The sequence below is a fragment of the Penicillium samsonianum genome (genome assembly GCF_028829775.1).
Source record: "Penicillium samsonianum strain IBT 33392 chromosome Unknown utg000010l_segment0_segment0, whole genome shotgun sequence".
NCBI lineage: Eukaryota > Fungi > Ascomycota > Eurotiomycetes > Eurotiales > Aspergillaceae > Penicillium > Penicillium samsonianum.
Genome location: NW_026643268.1, coordinates 601,877 through 615,931, shown reverse-complemented (window position 1 = coordinate 615,931; position 14,055 = coordinate 601,877). Strand labels below are relative to the sequence as shown.

General features: G+C 47.9%; 6 protein-coding genes across 6 annotated transcripts; 3 read left to right on the top strand and 3 right to left on the bottom strand.

Annotated features, from left to right (window-relative positions):
• Positions 1 to 2,539: 2,539 nt before the first annotated feature.
• N7471_013800 (uncharacterized protein) lies at positions 2,540 to 3,688 on the top strand (the record flags this gene model as incomplete). Its single annotated transcript, XM_057286518.1, has 1 exon — positions 2,540 to 3,688. One exon carries the CDS (start codon positions 2,540 to 2,542, stop codon positions 3,686 to 3,688), a length of 1,149 nt encoding a protein of 382 aa, XP_057128997.1.
• A 305-nt stretch (positions 3,689 to 3,993) lies between these two features.
• Positions 3,994 to 4,263, bottom strand: N7471_013799 (uncharacterized protein; the record flags this gene model as incomplete). Its single annotated transcript, XM_057286517.1, has 2 exons — positions 3,994 to 4,123; positions 4,190 to 4,263. 2 exons carry the CDS (start codon positions 4,261 to 4,263, stop codon positions 3,994 to 3,996), a joined length of 204 nt encoding a protein of 67 aa, XP_057128996.1.
• Positions 4,264 to 4,285: 22 nt separating this feature from the next.
• Positions 4,286 to 5,230, bottom strand: N7471_013798 (fungal specific transcription factor domain-containing protein; the record flags this gene model as incomplete). The annotated part of the gene is made up of 1 exon (XM_057286516.1): positions 4,286 to 5,230. The coding sequence occupies one exon, from the start codon at positions 5,228 to 5,230 to the stop codon at positions 4,286 to 4,288; it is 945 nt and encodes a 314-aa protein (XP_057128995.1).
• A 1,180-nt stretch (positions 5,231 to 6,410) lies between these two features.
• N7471_013797 (uncharacterized protein) lies at positions 6,411 to 6,913 on the top strand (the record flags this gene model as incomplete). The annotated part of the gene is made up of 2 exons (XM_057286515.1): positions 6,411 to 6,503; positions 6,560 to 6,913. The coding sequence occupies 2 exons, from the start codon at positions 6,411 to 6,413 to the stop codon at positions 6,911 to 6,913; spliced, it is 447 nt and encodes a 148-aa protein (XP_057128994.1).
• A 2,449-nt stretch (positions 6,914 to 9,362) lies between these two features.
• Positions 9,363 to 9,857, top strand: N7471_013796 (uncharacterized protein; the record flags this gene model as incomplete). Its single annotated transcript, XM_057286514.1, has 1 exon — positions 9,363 to 9,857. The coding sequence occupies one exon, from the start codon at positions 9,363 to 9,365 to the stop codon at positions 9,855 to 9,857; it is 495 nt and encodes a 164-aa protein (XP_057128993.1).
• A 2,043-nt stretch (positions 9,858 to 11,900) lies between these two features.
• N7471_013795 (uncharacterized protein) lies at positions 11,901 to 14,038 on the bottom strand (the record flags this gene model as incomplete). Its single annotated transcript, XM_057286513.1, has 4 exons — positions 11,901 to 11,987; positions 12,052 to 12,735; positions 12,791 to 13,775; positions 13,821 to 14,038. The coding sequence occupies 4 exons, from the start codon at positions 14,036 to 14,038 to the stop codon at positions 11,901 to 11,903; spliced, it is 1,974 nt and encodes a 657-aa protein (XP_057128992.1).
• Positions 14,039 to 14,055: the final 17 nt, after the last annotated feature.

Below are 14,055 nucleotides of genomic sequence, written 5' to 3'. Positions count from 1 at the left end.
AGGTTTCCTATGATATGCCATTATGAAAGCTTCGCCAACATCCATTCAATTTAGTATCTAAATAAGAGTGCTTTTGAATTCTAATTTCATCCTCAACAACCACAGTATTTCGATTACTAGTCCAGGTGCATTTTACTATAACAAACGGCCGAGATAGCTTCGCACGCAAGCCGCAGCATCATTATCACACTTGTTTGTACCTTAACCCAAATTTCCAGCTCTTTAAATATACGCAGGCGGCCACGACAACGTAAATATTTGATTGTTTCCACGGTATTGTACCGAACTGTTGTATTTCAACAGAATGTTGATTGTTAATACATAAGATGGAATTACTAGCTGGGGCCATATATACAGCAAGATGATCAAGTTGATTGAAAATTAAGTTGGTTCTTTGTGCAGGCCACGCCGGAAATGACTACGATGGTGCGGCCCAGTTGCTGATGTCCACCAGCATCATATTCTAACTCGAATTAGTAGCCAGCATCACTGATTTCAACGACGCGCTTTCTATGGACTCAGAGGAACAGACTGGATCGGGCTCTCACGCGACCAGGCGCTTAAGTCTGTCAGATACAGACAGAAGAAGCCAGAAATGAAGCGTGAAAGATTGACGCAACCAGAGAGCATAGGTGCATCAAATAATGCCCTGACACAATATATGACTTGCTTGAACGTTGACTCGGCAATTGGATAGACCCACGGGAGTAGAACCACCCTCCAATGCCATTGACCAGAGCCAAGAAGATGTAAGATGACGTCAGTCGAGACATGTTCGAGAAAACAGCGTTGTAGAGTGAGACGCTGCATAAAGCCAATGCTCCAAACACCCCAATGACTAGCACTCGTTCTCACTTTTCCCTTGGCCAGGTTATCAAATAGGTGGCACAGACCATCCCGGCCAGCGTGATTCCCAGAATTACTGAAGTGATTTTCCCACTACCAGTATTTTCTAAGAGCAAGACCGATACGGACGTCCCCCATATGTGTAGAATAATTCCGATGTGGTCCAACAGGAAGAAGGAAGAAGAGAGCTGCTTCCCCGAGTCAAGTAAGTAATGGGAAAAAGCAGAAGTACCAAAACAAAAGAGGTTGGATGACAGAGAAACCAATGCTGTGATCGCATTGCTTGTTGATGAAGAGCACCGCATTATATGGAAAATAAAGCAAAGGAGAATTCCGCTGCCGCAGAAATGGATTTTTGGGTCGACAGAGCCATTAGTGTGGACTAGCTTATATTGTAGTGCGCGTCGGGGCTTTGAATCGCAACGGCTGGCCTCCATATCGACAAATTGAATTTTCATTGAAGATTTTGTGGCACTCTGGACAGGCGATGTTTATCGTAGAGCTTGGGCAAAGAAAGTCTTCCTTGGGTGACAGGTCTTCATTACTTGATCATCCAAAAAATTTGAGGATCTCAACTTTGGCACTCATTTAGAAAAGAAAAACCTGTTTACCTAAAACTGAGGTGAGCAGATACGAAATTATGAACATATTTATGCTCGGTGCGGTGTGTTGAATTAACAGGCCCATAATATTTCATGAGACAGGAAGCATACATTATAGGGATCTGGTTAATGACGGTGGCGTTGGCGGGCAATGACATTGATGTTGATGGTGTGTTGATGGTGAGGGGAGTGTTCAACGTTTCGCGGACGAAGGGCAAAGGTTTCCTCGCCATCTTGCCCATATGATAGATGTATTAATGTACATTATCCATAGTCCGTGAACAATTTCTTTTCCTTAACCTGGTAACTCGGTGGAATTGGCATACAGCCTCCAATTCGATAGAACTAGTCAGATTGATGAGAAATCTTTTTGAGATTGGCAGGTGTATCACTAGAAATTCTGGGAACACCGTTTCTTTCCTACTGAATATCCGAGTAGTGGTTTGAGGCTTTGGACTAATGCCTCAAAGATAGTGAGACTTGTGCAAACTGAAACCAGACATCATGATGTGATGAGTATACCCACCCTTGTATCGCGATCACACGAGTATTCAACGGCCGTTGATGGCCGGCCAAGTAGTCTCGGGTCCACAAGTTCATAGACCTGAGCACTTGGGAATGAGTCTCTCACCAGGAGGCTTGATCAAACGTCCCTCCACCAACGTGTTGACCAATATCAGAATTATCAAATGGGGAAAAAGCTGCCAACAGCTCATTGAAAACAAAAATGTTATAGTCAATTTGATGATTGTACCATCTGGAGATTGTTGTGGAAAATTGTGCAACTTCAGCTTGTCTTTGGACCCTGGACTACCTGACTGTCTCTTGGCAGTTCGATCAATAATACAGATTGGGTGAGATATCATGCTCGAGAGTATATTATAGAATGAGCCATACCGAGGTTGTTATTTTAAACAATATCCCACCAGGCCTGATTTCAACTGCGCGTTAGTTAGTTAAACCACACCCATGCTTAGATATCAACTTATCATCGAGCTATACACGTGATTCGTTGTCGTATCTTATCACCACATGACTATAGAACGGGTTTCTGGGATAACCTCGAAACAAAACGAATCCTCAGTACGATAATGTCGCTGGAAGAGAAAGAGCGCCTAAATCACGACTCCTCCGCCGAGACTCCTCCACCGATTCAAGCACCATGGGCGCGGCTGACCGAATCCCTCGAGCCTATCCCTACGCAGTTCCAGCCCACGGATGAACTCGACACGGAAATCAGCGAGGCCCAGGCGCAGCTCGCAAACCTCATACGGCAGCGACGGCTCATTGAGCTCCAGCAGCAGGTCTCTGATGAACAGGTAGCGCTTGAGGTGGCCCGGAAACGGCTCGCGGCCACCTCCAGCAAAGATCGCTCGCTCACTGTCAGTCCTGCTGTGAACGACTCCGTCAATAGGCAAGACAGGGTACTTGTTACGCCGATGCAAAACGGGTATAGCAAAGCTGGTATTATCCAAGCTCCAAACACTGCTCTTATTGCACCATCTGAGCAGACTGCCAGTCCCGATCTCCGTACGCCACAGCCTAATCCTTCACCCGTTGAACCTGAGAATACCTTGAGTGGCCCCACCAATCCAAATTTGAAAATATTAGGGGAACCTGCTACAGCTAAAAAATCGGCCCCCACCAATTCAAACAACCAAACTTTACCAGTCCTGAACATACCAGTGTACCATGGGCGCGCTCTCGGGGAATTCAAAATTTACGCCAGGCGCCTGGAACATCACTTTGACAGATATTCAAGCTGGTACATTACCGACGAGCGCAAAGTCACCCGGACCCTAAAACACGTTGCCTTTGTTCTACAGAACGAGTGGAAGCGACAGATACGCAACATGCCCAGTGAGCAGGTTACATTTGGTAGACTTTGCACTTTTCTTATTCACCAGCTCCAAATTGGAGTCTATCCGGAGGTGGCCAAGGCGCGCTACATGGATAGCTACCAACGCCCATTCCAGTCTGTTACTGATTTCTCCAATTGGATACAGCAGTGGGAGCCACATTTCCACAATAATTTGTCAGAGCGTGACCGCATGCGCCATCTTTTCGAGCATCTGTCGAATAAGGTCCGCGAAGAGGCCGACAAAACCTACCTGGACTTCACCCATTATTATGATTTCGTCGTCTACCTGCAGAGGATCGAGGACTCTATTGATAAACGTGCCGGACCACTGCGCAAGAAGTTTAGCAACCCCAGGAAGCGGCCTCACACCGGCAACTGAGTCAACCCCATCGACCGGATGGGGATTTCGGCGGCTTTTATTGATATATTATTGAACTTCGCAGTGTCTCCAGTTGCAATATATACACCAAAGCTAGGATGCAACATCTCATTTCTATATTCTGCTAATAAACGCATTGCCTCAAAGTACTCGAAGTATTCGCAAAACCCCGAACCAGAACGCCGTATCAAGGATATAATGCGGTGGAATATATGTCGCTTAATGATCCGGTACCTGACTCGCCACCGATGCTGAATCACAAAGCCTGAGGAGGGAAACAAAACGCGCGTAAAGAAATACCCGTTTTAGATAATGCTAGCCATCGACATGCACGAAGGCGCGGAACTCGTCCGCCTGTCAGTATCAGAGGCCGCTTGTGGGGTAGGAGTAGAAGAGACATCCTGTTTCGGCTGTGTTTTGAGAATATCCGACTGTCTACAATTTGTCTGGCGATGCTGCTCATTATGTAGACCCTGAACAGTCTTCTCAATTCACTCCCACCCCTCCCACTCGACATCCGTCTCTATCTCCGGCTGGCCAGCGCAATTTGGCGTGGTCCGACTGGCGTAACCCATACCTTCAAGCTGTGATCCAGTCTCAGAGCCGTGCCAGACTCAACTGCCGTCGCTGGTCCCTTGCATATCGCCCGAGACGTAGGAAATCGTTTCTTCGTCGCGATCGAGATCGGGAACGTGACCTTTGGCGCGGATTCGGGCGAGGGGAATAGAGAAAGATGCTTGCCAGCAAAGCGGCCCGAGCTCGATCGAGGTTTAAGTTGTCACGCCAGACATTGATAATTCCGCAAGATGTGCGAACGTAATTATTGCCTTCCTCTTCGCTATTCGGCTCCATCGTGTGAATAGCACCGCAGGCGAATACGCCAAATAGAACAGCCGCCCATTCAAAGGAAACTCTCAACAACGAGCCCGACCGATAAACCTTCTCATGCTCCGAAATGAAAATAGGCCAGTGAAGCACCGGCAGCACCGAGTGGACACAATTAAAGTACTGCGCCAAGAGACGGTCTGCCAGGTGCTTCTGCGGCAGATCCACCGCAGCACCCGTTACCAGTGACTCTGCACCCCGCGCGCGGTAAGGGGTCGGCACATTCAAGATGTCACGGCCATGATAGCGGAGATTGGAACGCACGTCGGACAAATCCCGAGGAATAGGCGCATTTGACCGACGCATGGGGCGGTGCTCGATTTCAGGCAACTTGATTATCGTCTGCGGAACGCCTCCATCCATATCAGCCATGCAATCCGGCCGCATCATTCTAGTCTGCAGGTGATGTAACTGCTGTTTGGAATTTTGCAGCTGCTTCTCAAGATCTTGGACCTGTTTGATATACAACATGCGACGGTTCGTCTCCTTGGTGAATTGACAGCGGACCCTGCGCTCGCGACAAGCGTCGCAACTAGGATCCTCCCTACGCTGGCGATGTGCGCACTTCCGCTGTAGTTGCGTGGTTGGCGGTTGGCTATGGCCAACAGGATTGAATTTGGTAGAGCCTGCCCGGGGCTGGCCCCAATGGCGGCGCATCTGAGACTGGGCCACCCTCGGCGGGTGAGCCTGAGGCGGAATCGTAGAATCGCTGGTATGGCGATGTCGCTGGCGCAGCTGATGAATGTTGTGGCAAGGGCTGTAATAGAATAGCCTGTTGCATGCCACTATTTGGTCTGCTCAGCGGAGCCGGGAATGCGCACGACGTCACCGACTGCACGGGTGGGAGTTCGCAGTTCGGGCTGTTTCCCGCGTGATAGTGAGGCTGCACCATGGGAAACCAGGGCGCTGGCAGCATCATTCCCACTAACCTGGTGTCAATTAATGCGTTGGTCTTAGGGCATTTTCAACAATGCTGTGCAAGACAGGGCAGGGAAAGAGGAGGGAAAAGCAGACAGCCTCAGCCGCTCCCCCCTCATTGATGGCTAGTTTCCCGTCAATCGGCAATGATGCCCGGAACTCCTCCGGTCGGATCCCCAAGCGAAGGTTGATGCAATTTTGCAAATCAATTTTTTTTGGAATGTAACATGGCAGCGGACGGCGCTCAATAATCCTAGTCAATGTTTGATACATTTTCGCGGCATTACTTCCTGCCGTTATGACACTATTTCGGGTGCCGCATGTTGTAGGAGCTTCTTAATTCCGATTGGCTAAGTTTCTACGATTCCTAAAATTTTGACTTTGGAACCATGGATGGTTTGTCAAACTACGGAGATTGGTGAATCAAGAGCTGCCCCCCTCACCAGACCTCATGCTCGTTCAAAGTCGCCTCATGCCTCACATTCTTGGTCTGCCCACCGGAATCTTTATTTGGTCATTCAGGTTACTCAGCGATACTTTGCAATTTGTGCGGTATTGTCATCATCACATGCCTAGCCCAAGAAGTGTGCGATGGGGCCCGACAGAGGGGAAGGACCTAATCTCAGGGGTAAACATCGGGGGTTCCACCGCGCGCGGACCATGCCCGGTCCCGTAGCGTCTGAGCACACGCTAGACTTCAAATGGTCAAACCGTATTTTCCGGGCTGGGGGCTAAAAAATCAAAGCAAGAAGCCCCTTTTAAATCGCGTCGGCTTGACTGCAAGTCAATTATTTGAAAAGTTTGTTCTTCCGAAGGCATCCCTCCTGTCGTGGCCATTGCAACCACAAGAACTAGTCGGGAGGTAGCCAATTTATTTGTCTTCTTGCCTCATTCTCCATATTCTATCTGGCTTGACATAATGCCAAATGCAACCATGTCCAGTCGAAACTTGACTGATTTGCGACCAGTTAAGAGACGACGTCTCCAACGTGAAATCGACACCATTCTTTCGGTGAGTCAGGCACTTCACCCTTAGTCCCCTCCTAGAAGACAAACTAACCCTGCTAGGAGTCCGATGGAACAATCGAGGACCACCAGCTTTGCGACCATTTGATCGACACCACTACGGATTCAAATAAAAGGCTCAGATCCGAACTCGCAGAAACTCGAGGGAAATTGGCAAGAGTTCAAAGAGACTACGATGAACTGGAATCTGATCACTCACAGTGTCCCTACTGGATTCAGAGGAACGAGTCTCTTGCTACGACTTTGGATAATCGTTGCGAGAAGCTCGAGAAAGAGAATGAAAGACTCCAAAATACTTGCGATGAGTTGACCTCTGAAATTCGACATCTTCGCACTCAAAACTGCGATGAAGTCGACAATATGGATAGGGAGGGGCAGGATAATATTCAGCAATAATTTCATGAATGGAAGTCGAGTGATATTAGCAATTGGTTATTCTTTCTTGGTCCGAGCTGCTTACCAGCTGAAGCTTTAATTGAAAACTATGAGAGGTCAGATCGACCACAGAGGGGACGAGTATGTTGTGAAAAGACTTCGTGCTCACTATAAGGATTATCAAGATTCTGTCCAATCATCACCCCTTCGTCGCGTGACCAAGCGTCTGGCAGTAACGGAGAACGCTAATTGAAGATGGCTATCACCAATTGCAGGACATCTTAGCTGACCAGCAAAGCCTTAGGATGGAAAGATGAGTGAAATCCATGGCACACAATCACTTGCCGATCATATCGTACACATTACGACACAACCGATCTGAGTGGATAATAATAGGCTTTGTTGATCTACGTGGATGCAAGAAATACTAATTCGGCCCGCCACCTTTGACCCTTCCCTCCTGCCTTTTCCAATCATTTAACACGAATAGGATCCAAGACCTACCAAGGGTTTCGATACCCTACTAATCCTAACCAAGAAGTTTCTACGAGTGCAAGGTTATCGAAGGATTCAAGACAAACAGAAGTGCGAAATGACGATAGGGCAGGGGTTTTGACGTTGATCTGGATTGGCCGGGCGGGGCCTGGTCCGCGTACGGTGGAGCGACACCTTGATGTCTACCCCTGAGATTCAGTGCCTGCTCTGTTTTCGGCCCCAATCGCCTTCATTGAGCTGGGGATCTGGAAAGGCAACACCGCACAGATGGAAGCATTTCATGAATATGGCCGAGTAGCCTGACTACCCAAAAGTATTTAGGTGGGAAATCAAGAACGTGAGGCATTTCGAGAGACTTTCCACGAGCATAGGGAGCTGGCCAACGGAAATGGGCAGGGAGCCCTTTACTTTCAATCTCCGTAGTATGATCGACGATCCATGGCTCCAGCGTGGGGGCCAAAGTTAGAGCGGCCTGTCCAATCTTTAGGCGCTGACGGTGATCGAAACGGTCGGGACCTGCCGCAGCCGGGTCATTTTCGGTACAACAATTTCAGGATATGTGGAAACTAGCCAAAGGCATTCATTGAGAAGCTCCTACTATCCGCACTACCCGATACGCCGTACTGGCAGGAAATAAAAGCAAATTCTTTGGGTTTGTCCATCGTTTGGTTGTACCCGGTCCTTGCCAAGTAACCCTACCCCCTTCGGGTGTTGGGTTACCACACCGTAATGTAAACTCTTGCTCAATGTAAATTTTACACCACCCACCATTTTTACTACCATTTTACATCCTACCAACATGCCGGAAAAAAACCCAGATTTGGAGAATACCCTTGCAAATGCTCTCTCTGCATGGCATGCTCGAAAAAAACCAAAAATAGCCCCATTGGCGCGAGAATTCGACGTTCCTTACAATCTGTTGTATAACCGGGTTCACGGTCGGGGTTCTCGTTCGACGCGCCGTCCTACCAATTCGACATTAAATCCGGATCAAGAGCAAGCCCTAATTAGCTGGATCACTATATTAGATGATGCTTGCTCTCCACCAACTGCTAGAATGGTAGAAGGGTGCGCTAATTCAATGATTCAACGCGCCAATGCGGAAGAAAACACGTCGCGTCCGCCGGTTGATAAAAACTGGGTATACCGGTTTTTAAAACGTATCCCACCTACCCATAACCTTCAGTTTATAAAACAAAAACCAAAGGAAAAGAAGAGGATGGAGGCTGAAAATATTGGCTATCTTACTACTTGGTACCAGCGCTTAAACCAGTATATCGAAAGCAACAAATTAAGCCAGCGGGATATCTACAACTTCGACGAAACTGGCTTCCAAATTGGCCAAGGAAAGCCTCAAAAAGTCGTTTCAAAAAGCCAGACTCTATTTTCACCAAATGGAGGTATTGCTGAGGGTATTACCGGCATTGAATGTATTGCTGCCGATGGCTGGAAGATGGCACCTTGGTTCCTAGTTAGGGGTAAATTCCATATGGAGAATTGGTATAAAGATACCAACCTTCCGGAGGATTATACCCTAGTAACTACACCATGTGGGTATACTACAGATCAAACTGCAGTTCAATGGCTTCGCGCTTTTCATCTAGCAACTAAGGATCGTACTACTCGGGGTAGTAAACGCCTTTTGTTAATGGATAACCATGGATCCCACCGTACTCCAGAATTCATCAATTTTGCAGCGGAGAATAGCATTATCCCCTATTGCTTTATACCCCATACGACGCATATCTGCCAGCCGCTAGATAGCAAGCCTTTTCTTGCTTTAAAGCATTGCTACCAGTCTAATAACAACGCTGTTGTTCAATGGGGTGGATCGGTGGACCGAAAAGCGGATTTTTTTCGAGAAATTGTATCTGTTCGCAATGCTCTCACCACCCGAGTAATTAAGTCGGGATTTGCTAATTGTGGCATTTCCCCATTTAACTATGAAAAGGTGCTTAATCCGCTTGAAAAAGTTATGGATTACGGGGATGATCTAGTTGTCTTTGGTGAAGACGACGGATCAGAGGTTGATTTTCCTAGCTCTATTACCAATTCACCACCCCGTGGAATCTCTCGTACAAACGAGAGTACGCGTAAATTGGAGGCAGATATCGAATTGCTAGATAGCGAGCTTTATGCATCTATTCAGCATCGAGCAAAGCTACTATGCCGGAGTGCGCGAATTTCAGCGGAGCTAGCTACGCAGCTTGCTAAGGACAATACCACCCTGTTACGCCATAAAGTCCACCGAGATGCCCGTATTACTAAGCGCCAGATCAACCTAGGGGGCCCCCTTACTGCTGGTGATGCCAATCGAATTATCCGGGCCCGAGAATCGAAAGAGCAGGTGCAAGAAGAGAGGCGGTTGAAAAAGCGGGTTTCGAAGCCATTAACTACGGAGGATACACCAACCCCAGCACCCCGTTTTATTTCATGGATTTCACCAATGGATGATATATCTACTATTTGAGTATTTGTTAGGATTTTTTTTAGATTTTTATAGGCGTTGTACGTTGAGAAAAATACAAAAATATTTCATGCGTTCTTTAAAATTTACATTGAGCAAGAGTTTACATTACGGTGTGGTAACCCAACACCCGAAGGGGGTAGGGTTACTTGGCAAGGACCGGGTACCCTGAGAAAAATACTTGGTCGCTAGTGCGTAGCCGGGTCAAATTCCGATTTCCCCGATACGCTAAACCATCAACGGGCTGCGTGCCCGGAGACTGACTGGAATTATCTTGACCCTCTGGGGACTGTATATGGTTTCCGAGGCCTACATCACCCGGTGCGATGGTTACATAGACCCTAGCGGTTTCCCAACGATGTGATCTTGCGCATTGGTGCACTGCATAGGAGCAGGTTAAATGGATTGAGTTGAGCAAGAATTCTTAGTCAAAGATTGGTTGCTGGCGTCGCCTTTTTTGACCATTAGCATTCCTATAATTGACTTGCGTTGTTATAAGCAATACATACTTGCAAACCCGGTATTCTATCTCACTTCAAGGACAATCCTCGCATAACATATTGGGTTATTGACTCTTCCAATTCAATCCTAGTTCATGAAGTGGGTTGGATGTGGACTGAGAATTGATCAGATAAGAGCCATTTACAGGTCCATTGCCTAGTTTGGAAAATTTCTCCGAATATTCCAGAGCAAGTGACTTTTGATCGGACCTTATGACTGAAGAGGCACTAACAAATCTGCTAGACATGTGTTTCTACAATCAGAAACAATTCTCATGCGGAGACTGGAGCTGGACTAGCTTTGCTCACCATTGCATCTATGAGTACCGTATCGGTGAGACATGCGGCATCAAACTAGTCAACAAGACCGAAACAAAGAGTACAAAGTGCTGCCTTTGCGACCGGATTGAGACCAAATATCGACGGCGAGAGGCCGAGGAAGCTCGCCTGGCGCGGTGGATGCGCGAAGGAGCCATTTTGGTCGCTTCTATGGACCGATCTCGCGGCATTATTAAAGAGATAGACAGAGAAATATTCAGTTTGCGGCGGGAACGCGAGTACCGGAGAAAGTCCCTTTCTGGAATCAGAAATTCCCATTCAAACTGCTGCACAGCCAGAGGATCACCGTCAAAGCTCACATAATACAAGCCTTCGGGACAATCATCTGAAACCCTGGCGTGAAATGGCACGATTGTTGGTTCTTGTTTTCGTCTCCGCAATATCCGTAGCGCAGTACGTGCTTCCTATGTTGTGGGATAGAAAAAGCTCATGCCGAACAGAATAACTAAATTGGGCTGGCATTGGCCAGTGGAACCAGGGTATGTTGGGATGGATATGGACTCACATCGAAATAATAGCAGACCATTTCGACAAAATATCTCATTTTATGCTGATAACACTACCTTATACGCGCACGGTGATATACAGCCACGGTAGCGGTCAACCCTCTCTAATGATTGGGCATAGCAGATAATCCTAACCAAAAGTTTTTGTCCGAAAAACCTGCCACGAAACGTAAAACTTCCATTTACGTGAGTCAAAACCGCGGCAGAATGTACAATAGCTGGGTCAACTGACGCATTGGGCTTGGAGGCTAGGACCGTCAAGTGTAGACAGAGGTCCAACTGGATGAAAGCTTTGCCTGTTCTTCCCGACCTCGATGAGTCCCGCCGTTGCGTCTTATGTGCGAGCTCCTGGACGTCATACTTTGGCTTTAAGCTCAATGAACATCTGCTGGTATCCCAGAGTAGTGGTCTAATTGATTTTGAGCACGGATTCATTCATCCCTTTGAAGCTCCGAGACTCTGCCATTTGGTTGTTCCCTGATATGGAGCTGGATCCACTTGAAATGGGATTAGGTTGGTCTGCAACTCCAAAGTCCTATGTTCGTGTTGGCGATCAACGAAAGGCGATCAATGCAGATTGCACGTTATGTGGTCGGGCCCACCCATGCTTGTGCCACGAGGTGACACCAGCTCAGATGGAAGGCTATAGATCGCCAACCGTTCATTAAGAGAGATCATCGCATAATACCTGGTGGAGTGATCTAAAGCGGCAAAGACGCACCATCGGCGCGTTTGAAGGACGAATTGCTGACGGCACCCACACGACGCGAATTCCATTCCACTCGGGACTGTGGCACTTCAGCTTTCAATTCCTTTCGCGGGTTGGGGTGGTAAACTGGAGAACTTACCTACGTCCAAGTGGAGAAGCTCCGACCTGGCGATGAAACACTCCTCTGCATGGAGAACGACTCGGTACTCTGGTCCACCACCACCAAGCTTTCGAAAAGATTCTGCCTCATTGTCTTCCCAGGTGATCATCAGGCCTCCCGAGTAGGGTGTGAGTCTGATGCTATGTGGCAGAAGTCGAAGCAGACGTCTAGCCTGACGCATGTATCTCATCTCAGCCTTCCGCAGCGTCGAGGATGCTTTGAAAATCGAAGAAATGGCCAGATACAAGAGCTCCTCTACAGCTTGATTGCAGAGAAACGGCGCATTATTTTCGGTTATGGTATCAGGAAACCATTCTCGACAAGATGCTTCCTGGCGCATCGCATCAAAGTCCAACCATCGACGATGAATTTTCAACGTACCGTGTCCGGCGTCGTATGACACATCAAGCTTCCCTACCGGTCCTTTGACATAGAGCACTTGAATATTTCTCGTCGCTTTTGAAAGTGCCAGACAAGCTTTCAAAGCCCAGTCTGTTGTTTTTGCAAAGGCAGATTCGGGCGAAGCACAGACCTCAGCATCCTTAAAAAGCTCTACCTGCTCCTCCTCGACAGTCCGGATCGGTGAACCTGAGCGCAACAGGTTCCAAAGGGCCTCAGAGAGTCTCGTTGGCCTCTTTCCGGTGGTTTCTCGTATCATACACACATTCTGTTCGAGGTTAGTATATTGCATACCCAGCTTGAATATTTCACCGTGAACTGACCTCGACGCTTGATGTCTCGCTATGAAAGAATCTCTGTCTTCCTGTCACCCTAAGCAAGTATTTCCAGATACGGGCCTTGGTAGACGGCTCCAAAAGTCTATCGGCTTGTTCAATATCACCCACCTGGGGGAAATTCTGGAGGAGATTGACATAAATTGGAAGTAGAGTTTGCTCGTGCATATGCAGAGCATACTGCCATATTTGCCGCACCTTGTCTGCCACCTCACATTTGGCGATCAGTCCTTGACGATCACGGCTGAACTTGCCCAGAGCAAAGTTGTAACCAAACTTGAAGTGCTTGACCCCTGAAGTAGACATTGGTAGCAGGATCCCATGCAGGAAGAGCTTTCCATGAAACTGCGAATCGAGAAGGAAGTCTCCTTGAGGTGTCTCTACAATCGAGGAGGGATAGGAGAGCCCGCGGATATCGAGAGTGACCTGCAGCCACTCGAAGAACGTTTCAGATGATACCGGTCGACTTTGACTGGCACGTCCAGCCCCAATCACCACCGTGATGTCTCTTTCAACGTGGAAGCGCAGCTTTGCCATATCATCAGCTGGCTCTCGTTGAATGGCGGGACTCATTTTTCGGGAAGGAGTGATGACACAACGGAGAGACTGATACTTCCCATGCAGACCAAAACTCCACTTACAGTGGCTTGCAGCCAAGCTCACTTTGTATCCGTCTCGACTCATTATTAACGCAGCCAGCTTGAGCCCCTCGCCATGGGAGCCTGCCAGCTGCTCGTCGTCGTCCTTGGATGTGAACCCCATCACGAGAGACTCGAGGGGAAGTTGCATGCAGGAGTTGGTCAAGATGACTCGGCCGGTCTTTTTCTCATATTTGATGAACCCCAGAGCTCGCCGATTGCCATTGTCGTTCGAGGTAGCTGGGACTATGATGCAGAAATGATCTTTCTTGTCTGCAAAGAATGGCTTGAAATCCCGTCGGTTTAACTGAAATCTTCCCAGAATAGCATCTTTCCTATTCTGTCTCAGCGTTTATCCAATAGAAATAAATGTCACATACCAATTTTGATACAGCTCGCGAAATGCATCTGTAGTGTCCCAACCTTTTGCATAGGCAGGTGAAATCCCAACTGGGATAGTTTGCTGTGAAGGCTCAGTCGTTGTGCGAGTAACTTCTCCGCTCTGTCGTAATTCACGATCCAACTGGAGATTCGCTTCGTCGCTCGTGCTCGTGCAACTATCTTGATCCATGGAATCCTCGTCAGTATGATTACTCATTGTTGGGTACGCTTTTG